This window comes from Benincasa hispida, chromosome 3 (genome assembly GCF_009727055.1).
Source record: "Benincasa hispida cultivar B227 chromosome 3, ASM972705v1, whole genome shotgun sequence".
NCBI classification, from domain to species: domain Eukaryota; kingdom Viridiplantae; phylum Streptophyta; class Magnoliopsida; order Cucurbitales; family Cucurbitaceae; genus Benincasa; species Benincasa hispida.
Genome location: NC_052351.1, coordinates 72051969 through 72063161, shown reverse-complemented (window position 1 = coordinate 72063161; position 11193 = coordinate 72051969). Strand labels below are relative to the sequence as shown.

The following is an 11193-nucleotide window of genomic DNA, read 5'->3' as shown; positions in this document are numbered from 1 at the left end:
TACACACTGTCAGCTATTTATAATGCACTCATCCATTATTTTTAACAGAAGAGACGCTGTCCCATTTCCTTTATCACCGTTCAATGAATGTGATTGTATCATATTCATAATATATAAATTAATATCATATATTAATTATAATATTTTCCTATACTAGATATAAATCATATCTATATCCAATTTCCTCTAAATTAATGTATCTCATACATAAAGTTAATTATATCATATTTAATTAACTTGTTCAATTATATTATATATAATCAAACTCTCTTTTGTCAATTTGAACATTTCAAACTGACCCAAACACTGATTCTCAACTTGTATCCAAGCTACCAAGGGGACCTTATGAACCTATAGTTCGAAGCTCCAATGGTGATGTGAATAGCTTACCAAACTCTTTAGTCACGATATCCACCATCCGTTAACTACCTAGCATTCCACTAAAGACCGACATTTGAACTCTTCTTGCCATAGATATATTTATATGTCTATTGGATATAACCAATCATCAGTACGATGACCATTCACAGATGCTCGTAATTACAGCATGCCAATTTATTGTTCTGCCCCTATAATTACATCATTCTCCTTAGGTGCCACTGATCCCTTTAATGAACAATACAACATAGTCCTATTATGTGTGAACACCTCTCGGGCCATGAGAAGGTGTGTGGCGCCACATCGTTCAAGCCCCGGGATCAGCCCTTAAGAGAGCAATCTATCTACTTACCCCTACTTTGGGGAAGGAGTGAACTCCATCTTGTGAAGCTGAGTTCCCAGCTCCCAAATCAGAAGAATCCCCAAAATGGTAGGTTTGAGTCGCCGTTCTGGCCACTCGCATCCATGCAAATCAAAGAACCGCTCTCAATGGCAGGAGTTTCCAACTCACTCAAGATTGAGGTCATGTTACCTATGGTCATCCTAGTGAAGTGAAGTCTCAGTCATGAACGGTGTTATATGACAAGACATTGACACTTCGAGGTCAAGTCTTATACAAACTCTTTTTATAGGACGCCTCCGCTCGCATGTCCACTACACGAATGATCAGGATCAGACCATCTGTGACAAGTCAAAACATTTGTAATAATTCCACAAAGCAGGCCGCATTCGTAGTGTTACTAGGATAAGGTTTCCCTCCTATATCCATATACTACAGACAATTTTTGTTGTTACTTAAGACATGATCCACTTGTATGTCACTACATACATGCTTAAGTTACATAAAGACAACCAGGGATATTAAGTTTATTGGTTTGTGGTAAAATAAAAAACATCTAAATGTGCAAAGTCAAGTAGTGAAGTAAATATCATTTATATTATTCATCACAAGTGTTCGTACAAAGTTGTTTACAAACTACAGAACACGATACTTTAGGGCACAAACCCCAACAATATTGAATATCACTTACATTATCTCCGTTTCTGAATCTGATGAAAACGCTCGACGAAGATGTTGGACTGAAACTCTGAGATAACACTCCGAGAGAATAATGAGAGAATTTCGTGGGGAGTTCGATAGAAAATGAATACTGAGATTGAACTTCCATTGGTAGAATATTAGTTGGGAATAAATGAATAAATACTTCGATGAAATGTTGGTGTTGCATTGGATACATATTGAGTGCTTGAAAAATGGTTGAAGGAAGAAGATGGAAGACTTTGGTCCGAAGACTTTTTAAAATTGGGGGTAATTTTGAAATTTGCAAGGGCAAAAGGTTAGTATTAGAAAAGTTTTTAAGAAGAGATCATTGATGGAAAAGTTTTTGGTTTTTGGATCATTTAATGAAATTTTCCTAGTTTCTTGTTCTTCGTATTAATATATATATAAAAAAACACTGAGGGTCAAAAAGGTAGTTTTCTTATTTTTGTATTATTATTATTATTATTATTTTTTTTGATGTACAAATTAGCTCTCCTTCGAGCCGGGACAAGACTCTAACGCACCCTAAGCAACGGAATTTTGTGGAAAAAGAATGCAGGCCCCCGATGATATTCGTAATCTTCCAATCGACATTACATTCTCCCGCCTTGGTGGTAATAATTCCACTTACAATCTCCGATTCTTGTTCAATTTTTTATGTTGTTTTCATTTCATTCTTCGTTTATTGTTTGTTTGAATTGTTCTTGTTTTCTTCCAACTATTTGATTTTTGCACCTTCGTGGGATTGAAGAATGGCTCGTCGATCGGAAAAGAATCCCTGCTGATTGGCGTAAGCGTTTGGCAGCGTTGAGAGTTCGCATCTCCAAGGAGTTCTTGTCGCTCCCCAAAGATACCGATCCCTATTTCCATACCTTAGATCATGAAGGTTAGATTTAATTTTTTCAAGTTTTTTTTACGGAATTAGTATGTTTAATTTACTGGCATTTACTGGAGTCTACTCGTGTTTGTTTTCGAGTGAAACTTGATTAACAAAAGGCAGAGAGAGAGAGAGAGAGAGAGAGAGAGAGAGAGAGACAGAGAGTTCATTTTTATCAGTAGTACTGCAATTGACTTTGTTTCTTGTTTCACAAAAATAGTACTACAATTGCTGAAATGGAACCTTTAATTGACGCTGCTGCAAAGCGAAGAAACAAACTTCCATTGTAGTAAAGAACGAGCCTGACCTAAAAAATTAAAATTCTATGAGTTTGTTGATAACTTGTCTTGTGAGATGGTCGTAAGCTGGATTAGAACTTAGCATATAGTCGGCAGAGAGGTAGGGAGTATTCGTTAAGTGTGTAGAGGGATGTGGGGTTCACTGTCAATGATCACATTTGAGAAAGAGCATGACATGAATAGGATTTAGTAGGGATTGTACATAGAGATAGGTACTCTTTGATTAGCTGTGGCATCACAGCCAGGAGAGTTAGTGCGGTGTATATTTCTCTGTTGAATCAATACAGAGGTTCTATCATAATTTGATTAATATTTCTAAATTATAATTGATGTAATCTTTCCCTATCTTGTGCATCAAATGTCCCTTGTTATTCAGTTCTTTTGCTTATTAATTTATAGTTTATACCTCATCAGTAACTTGTACACTGGTTGAATGGTTTTTTCTCAGATATTGGTTATTTAGAGGCAAAGAAAATATACAATATTCTTCTAGAGTCAACCCCAGAAAGCCGGAATATATTTGGCCGGCTATCAGGTGCTGCTGTAAGACTTGTCTTTTCCTGTCCTTTTCTCAGTCTCCACTATACATTGGCAGGCTTGAATTGCTGTAGAGCTTTAGTTAAGTTTGTTTTCTAAATAAAATATACCTTTTTTGCAGGGTGCTTGGGAGGTGATTGTACGAGCTTATGAGAAGGATCATATTTTTCTTGGCGAGGCAGCTCAAATAATTGTCCAGAATGTGATTTATGAAATGTAAATGTCTTTTATGAACTTTGTGTAGTAACTGATGGATATAGAAGAGGTCAGTTTTCATGCTACTGTTATTTTTAATGTGAAGTCCATATCAGAAGAAACAGGTCCAAAAGATTCATCAACAGCTTGCTGAGCTGGAACGCAAAGAATCTGATACTAAAAGAAATGCTTCTCTTTCGGCAGCTAAATATGTAGAGGCTTGTCAGGATCTCGGTTTGCAGGTTATAACCTGCTCCATATATTTCCAAACTTTAGGAGACTCCTTTTGTATTTTATTTTTTATTGCATGGATTTCTTCTTCATCATCATCATTATTATTTTTAATTGAAATCTAGCTTCTTCATATTCTTCATCCTGCAGGGAAAAAATGTTAGAGCTGAACTTCTGGAGACTGCAATGTCACTTCCAAGCACGTTTAGCAGAATATTAGAAGTCATAAATGGTGATTCTGTGTCACGTGCTATTGAATACTATTCTGATTTTGTAAGGGATGCTCACTCGGATAAGGATGTAAGGAAATAGCGTAATATACATTATCTGATGATCATAAGTGTCATAGAGATGAATAGAGAAATTTATTTCCCGATGCTGTTTACGTTTAGGTTATTTTGACGTGGTATGTTAATTCTGAGTCTCTGACGTTCCATACAGAAAGACGCGACTGTATTACCAAACCTGCGGCATGTACATGAGCATCCTCCTTCTTTACATGTGTCTGTGGGCTTTGAGATTGTTGATTCTGGAAATGTTCAATCAAGCTATATAGAACCAGATGCTATTGGACAGACAGGAATTGCTGCTGATAATATTGACTGGGATATATCGGTGGAAAATACTCAAATTGATTGGGATATAGGTGCACTGGAAGAAACTGAGGACACAGGAAATGGGTTGGGACCTTATGAAATAGTTCATGCGAGTGAGGCTGTGGAATCATATCAAATGGAATCTAATAAGGAGGGTAGTACTACATTGCCAGAGACTACTGTGTCTGAGATATCATGGGATGTCAGTGTTGAAACACCGCAAGTTGATATCATCGATGATGTAACCTTGCCAGATATAGCGATGGATCAAAAGACATTCATCCCTTCAACCCAATCTGTGGAAATCACTGAAGTTAGGAGTGAGCTTTTGGAGACCGAGTATAGGAATAAAATTCTTGATGATCTATATGAGGTATATCTTAACTTTGGTACAGAACTTGAGTGGCGTTATCTGTCACTAAATCAAATAACTTAGATGAAGGCTTAATGGCTATATCTAAATACAATTTCAGGTTAAGGCATTTCTAATTCAACGTTTGAATGAGTTGAAGAATGATGAAACTCTGTCTTTGCAACATCAAGTCCAGGCAGTTGCTCCCTTTGTGCTGCAGCAATATGCTTCTGATGCCATTGAGACAATGTTATCAGATGTTTCCTTGGCTATTTCATTACTGTCAAGTAGGAAAACTCAAGATTTAATTATGATTCTCAATTCTAAAAGGTACTACGATTACTAGGTTATTATTTTCTTACATCTCTTAGGGATTTTCCAGATTTTGATACAAAAATTTCTTGTGAAAGATGCAAATTAAACGAAGCTACTGTTACTCAGATTTCAACCACCTTTTCAATAAACAACCATCCCACTTGTTTTTGTTGCAACTTCCTTTGATTGACGAACTAGCATTGGTAGACTTGTAACCCTTTGATTAATAAACTTTGCAATTATGATAATCTGCATGTGTATTTTCTAAATCATATCAAAATATGCTATGTTATTCTAGAAGCTGTTTGATTCAAATATTATGACTTACAGTGGACGTGTTTGAATCTTCTAATTAGTAGGTTAACTTTCATTTTTGGGTCTTTGTAAGTATTTTGTCTAGTTAAAAGGTTTTAGTTACATCTACAGATTTTGAATTCTATTTCTTTTTGCTTTAGTTTTGACAATGAATATTGGTTAGCAATACACATAAGTTGCTCTATTTGAGATTTGGACGAGTAGCATTGTACAGCTCATTGAAAAGATTATATATTATATCTAGATAAGATTAGATTTGATAATATTTTCTTAGAGTAGATTACAGTTTTTGTTCTTAAATTTTCACCTGTCCAATCATTTATGAAATCCATCTAACTAGTTGTTAAATTGTGTCACTTCATCCAAAATTCAAGAATTGAGTTCCGTCAGGCATGTTATCTACTGGTAACAATGATGGGCACTGGATAAATATAATTTAAAGTTTAAAGACAATTAATTTTTTTGAAGTTTAGGGACACAATTGATATAATGCTGAATGTCTATGAAGTATGTATTTAATATCTTTTCTATTTAATTGTCTCGATGTCGAGAATCAGTACTAAAACTTGGTTTTGAGCTGATGTTTTTTATTTATGTTAATTAGGCCAATTATTTTTGTTAAACATCACTTGGTTGATCATGATAATTGCCAATTTTCTTTTCTAATTTTGAATAATATATTCTTTTATACACTTACTAGTTACTATCAAGGAAATAATAGGACAAAAGTTATTTTCATGAGAAACAATCCATATTTCTAATGACGAATTATTGGATAACAAGGGGAGGTAGAAAAGAGACATTCCAACTTGGGGTGAATGGTAGATTTTCAAGAATACTCTATTTGATTAGTGATAAAAGTAAAGGCCAGTCGAAAAAGACTCCAGTTAGAGACTGTAGAGTGAACCAACTCTATCTTTTACATTTTCTCTAAAAAAATTTTTTGGTACTTTTCTTAAATTTGACCATTCTCAGGTAAACTGATGTAAACTTTGATTTCAGATTTCTAGATAGATTAGTTAGTACACTAGAGGAAAAGAAGCAGCGTGAAGTGAAACTGAAGGAAGGGTTAAAGGACTTGGCTGGCAAACGCATGGAGCTTCAAAATTCATTGGCTTCATTTTGGCCAAAACAGGTAAGTTTTCTTCCTTTTAACTTATATATGTATTTCAGTTCAGTTTAGTTTTTCTTCCTTTTTTACTTTATTTTAGTCATAAAAACATTATGTTTCAACGATAAATTGAAATATACAAACAAAGTGGGGTAAAACCTGCCCCAAAGCTGATGGAAGCTACATAAAGCCTTCTAGTTGGGCACAGGATCATTTAAACTATAATTTGTAAAAGGTGACAAAAAAACATTTTCACCAAAACAATGTTTAGGGTTTAGGGTTTAGCCAAAAGAGAGTTGTAACAAGTTGTAGCCAGAGAATTTATTATGTTTCTTTTGAGGTGTACCCATCTAAATAGATGAAAGAAGGCAGGCCTCTCATATTGTTTGCAATAGGGGTCTGCTACCTGAAGGAATATAATAACAAATTCCAAATTAATCTGTTACCAAGCTGCATGTAACAAACAAATGGCCTTGAGTTTCACTTTCGTTTTTTACACACAACACAATAAGTTGATGGGATGTTGAGGGAGCGTATCCTTCTCTGAATAACGTCTTGATTGTTTATGCTTTTGTGACCAAATTTCCCAATGAAGAATTCAATAGTCTTTTTGATACTTATCTTTTTCCCTCACAATATTTTTTAGTTAAAAAGATGATAGTACCTAAACACAAGTAACAACTATGCAATAGCAAGAGAATTACAATATCTAATTTTAAAAGCAGACAAGCTTGTGTTTTAATATTTATTTGACCTTTATAACTTATAACTTAATTTATACCCAATATCTTCTTCCTCCTCTCTGCCAATTCTCTATGAAGAATGGTTCCATTTGCTACTCGGGTACTGTGTCTTTCCTCTAGATGAGAAAACGTTTGCCATCTGAATAATTCTTCTCTTCTTTTTATCTATGGTATCTTATAGAATCTGGTATCTACTTTTTACCAATGTTTTTAGAAAACCAAGCCAAAGTTTGGAAGCTAGAGAAAGCAGTTCTTAAGCTTGTTTTTGGAATTTGACTAAAAATTCAATTATTTTACTTAAGAAAAATGCAAGCCGTCGTAAGACATTGAGAGGAAATATGCTTAATTTAAAAAACCAATGAGTAATTACCAAATGGTTAGAAAATAATTCATTTAAAAAAAAAAATTGAAATGTTTGGCAACTAATCCAAATAGCTTTTGAAACAATGTATTTTAAATATATATATATTTATTAAAAGAGTTTAAATAAAAATAACTTTTTTGAAAAATATTTTTTTTCTCCCCCTCAATCCAAAAGTCCTAAGACTAGCATGTTCGATGCAATTGCAGGAATCAGCTCTGACGAAAACGAGGGAGTTGAAGAAGTTGTGTGAAAGCACTTTATCATCCATGTTTGATGGAAGGCCTGTCAACATTATTGGCGAAATAAATGCTGTTTTAGCAAGCGGTCTCACCGCGTAAATACCCTAAAATGCCACCAAACACTTGAATATGGATTACAAATCGGATTGATGTTCCTCAACTTATTTTCCTCTTCCTAAATCAATCTGTAAAACATTAGATTTACTAACGCTTCCAAGTTTGTCACTTGAGTTTGTTTTGTTTTTCTTTACTATTAAGAAGGCTAAATATATATGTTCAAATCTTCGGTAATAGTGATTTTATTTTTGATGTTTGGTTTTTGAAAATTGTTCGTCTTAATTTTAGTTTGAGCCATGATTAGGTGGAGTTTGAGCATCCCATGCTCCCCTTCTCTTTGCACAAAAACTAATAACTTTTTTTAGAACATTTGTCACATGTTAATTTTTTATTGGACAACTGTTTGGGCTGCATAAAGAAGGTGAAATTCAGGTAGTATTTAAGTTTTTCTGTTTTAGTTCTTAATCAATTGCTAAAAATTAAAATAAGTTCTGAAAAATTATGTAGATATCTTTTTAGTTTTCAAAATTTGGCACGGATTTCTTTTAAAAAAAAAACATGGATTTTGAAATATTGTTAGAAAGTAATATAGAAACTCATCGGTGGGAGGGAGAAGTCAAACATTCAAATTCTTGATTTAACTTATTTATATATTCATTTGTTTATTTATTTGTTTATTTTAAATTGGAGGTAGGGGTACCCAACCCATGAATTTATGTTTTTATTCTTTTGGTGCATAACTTAATAAATTGATTTTGTTACTTTTACTTAAGTTTGCAACCAGTCCTATTTTCATGATACGTATGCATGTAGTAATGTTCGTATGGTATGTCTAGAAATTCAGATGGTTACATTATTCAATCAAAATGTGAGAAAATTGGACACAATGAATATAATTACATAATAGTTACCACTCATCTTCCTCGACGTTATCCCTCTTGACAGTCTCATAAAGGTGGGTATGATCTATCTCTTCCCATTTTCTTCCTGGTTTTCCAATCTTTGTCTTTCTTTCTTGCAAACATTTTTCAAATAGTAGCTGTAGGTTTGTAACTGCATGAGAGAAAATAAATTTTTTTAAGTTGGGCTAAAAATCATGATCATGTTTTTCTAACGTTCTTGAAAATTTTATCATAGGAAGAGTGCGTCATAAACCATCATAATAACAATAGAGTAATAGAGCAAATAAAACCATCAAAATACACAAAGCATAGTCCGAGCACAGCGCTCAAGGACCCAAGCTAAGATAAAATTACCCAACAGGTACCCCACCCCCAACTTTAAAATGATACATTATCTCCAATGTATCTCAAGTCTAGCACAAAAAGAAAAAGTAACAAGGGAACAAAAAACCTCCCTTGAAAATATTATCGCATACAAGATGGTGGTGGTAGGGCTCGCCTCACATAATGACACTCTTCTCTTTTAGGCTGTCCCTACAAAACAAAAACCAAAAAGGAAAAAAAAAAAAAAAAAAAAAAAGCAAAAGAAACCTAAAAAAAAAAAAAAGTTAAAAAAACTACAAAGTACAAAAACAACAGAAGACCAAAGAAAACAAAGAAAAATAAGGAAAGGAAAGGAACAATACTGTCGAGGGCACGAGAAGGAAAACTAGCCTCAATAGGAATCAGGTGAGTCCGGTTCCCTCTAAAGGTCGTTCTAGAAACTAATGCTAGCGTAGTAAAGATGATTATGCTCACAAATGTAGTTTACCGTCCTTTCCATACGCCTCGCCTGGTGAGCTGTCTCCTGACTCACCCTTAGGGACTTGGTAGCCATCGAAAGGGCCTTAGTGGACATCCTCAAGGCCTGCTCCTCGAAAGAGTCCTCTGCTATTGGCACATCATACTGATACTGAGGATCAACATGGGGAAGCTCCTTTGTGGTGGGAATATCCTCATCTTCCCCTTCGTCTTCGTCCTCTAAATCAACTCCACGGCCACGGAAGGCAACTACGAAAGATCTGCATTGGGTGCTTTACGCCTCATCCTTTCTTCATCATCAGGGATCTCCGCCCTAGAACTCCGACACAACTTGGTAATTAAGCTAGGGTGCCCTAAGCTACCAGTGGTGGAGCAACATCCACATCGACAGATCGAGGCCCTAATGACCCATCTTGCGTTAACGAACATACCCTAAACTAAATAGTATAGGACCTTGGCTCGGTCCTTTGTGACGTCAGTAAGGCATAACACTGGCATCAATTTTGAACATACAAAGGCATGCCCGATTTGGTCAGAAACAGACATATCTACTCCCCTAAACCTAACTGCAACACCACGTGGCCTAGCCCACTCAACTCCAGGTCCACACAGAGTCTCAATAACCTCTTACTCGGGGAACTACTGGGAGCAGAATTTACTATACTCATCATTGAATTCTATTAACCCGAAGACTTCATTGATGCGAATGGACGAAAAGGGAACTCTAATGCCCCTAACTAACGAGAAATCCCTATTCTCGTTAATGTTGGCATAAAACTCCCTAACCATGGGTACAACCGCCTCACCAGAACGGTTAGCTAAGGTTTCTCATCCTCTCTGCTGTATCTCAGCGGAGATATGAGGGTAGAAATCGGTCTCTAAGGCTAAAGCTCTTTCGAGGACTATGGTCCTTAACATAGTGATATCTATCTAGGGACCCTTGTGAACTAAACCTAGTATGCTCGAAAACAGGTCCAGGATCATGCCCACCCCGACTAGTGCTAGCCCCAATTTTCCTACTTTCTCTCCTAGGACCTATGATGGATATATTGATGAAAAGCTCACAAAAACTAGGTTTAACTAGGAAAAATCAACCAAATCCTCAAAATCGACCCAACCCCAAACAAAATGTATAACAATACAGTTCAATTCTACCTACACACAGAAAGATCCCAACAATTTATTCCAATTTCAACAAATAATTCATCAAACAAATTTTCAACACTATTTAGTTTAAGCATAAAATCCATATAATCCAAGAGATCTTCAATATGTTAAGTAAATTTATGAATCAAATACACAATAAAAACAAAAAAAAGTTACCTCCAATGAAGAAATCCTTAAAATCGCCCAAGAAAAAACCCTAGGATTTGATTTGGGTATTAAACCCATAAATCGAAGAAGAGATATTGAAGAAAACTTGAAGAATAGATGAAAACCAAGGAAAATCAGAAGGGAGTTTGTGATTTGGGGTGAAGAAACGTGAAGCGAAGGGAAGAAGTTAGGGAAGAATGGCTGAAAATCGGAGAAGATGAAAAGTTAAAACTTTCTCGTTATAGAACTGTGTTTTAACGTAGTTTTGCCTCGCAGCCTCACGACATTGCATTGTAGCGTTGCAATGTTGCGCTCTAATATATTTTTTTAAAACATAGAAATTAAAACAAAACTAAACCTAACCTTACTTAAACAAAAAATAAAAAAAGAAAGTACCCTAAAACTTTAAAACTAATTTTAAAAACTATCCTAAAAACAGAAAATAGAAAATAACAATTAAAAGAAAAATTTTCACCTGGCTACCTCCAGGAAGCGCAAATTTTAAACTTCGGTTGCTCGACGTGA

At 35.0% G+C, this 11193-nt stretch overlaps 1 protein-coding gene across 1 annotated transcript; it reads left to right on the top strand.

The window, feature by feature from the left end:
* The first annotated feature begins 1892 nt into the window (after window positions 1-1892).
* LOC120074601 (CDK5RAP3-like protein) lies at window positions 1893-7885 on the top strand. Its single transcript, XM_039027767.1, has 10 exons — window positions 1893-2034; window positions 2172-2306; window positions 3045-3139; window positions 3255-3349; window positions 3435-3570; window positions 3710-3859; window positions 4001-4528; window positions 4629-4837; window positions 6140-6272; window positions 7562-7885. The coding sequence occupies exons 1-10, from the start codon at window positions 1974-1976 to the stop codon at window positions 7691-7693; spliced, it is 1674 nt and encodes a 557-aa protein (XP_038883695.1). The 5' UTR covers window positions 1893-1973; the 3' UTR covers window positions 7694-7885.
* The last annotated feature ends 3308 nt before the right edge of the window (window positions 7886-11193 follow it).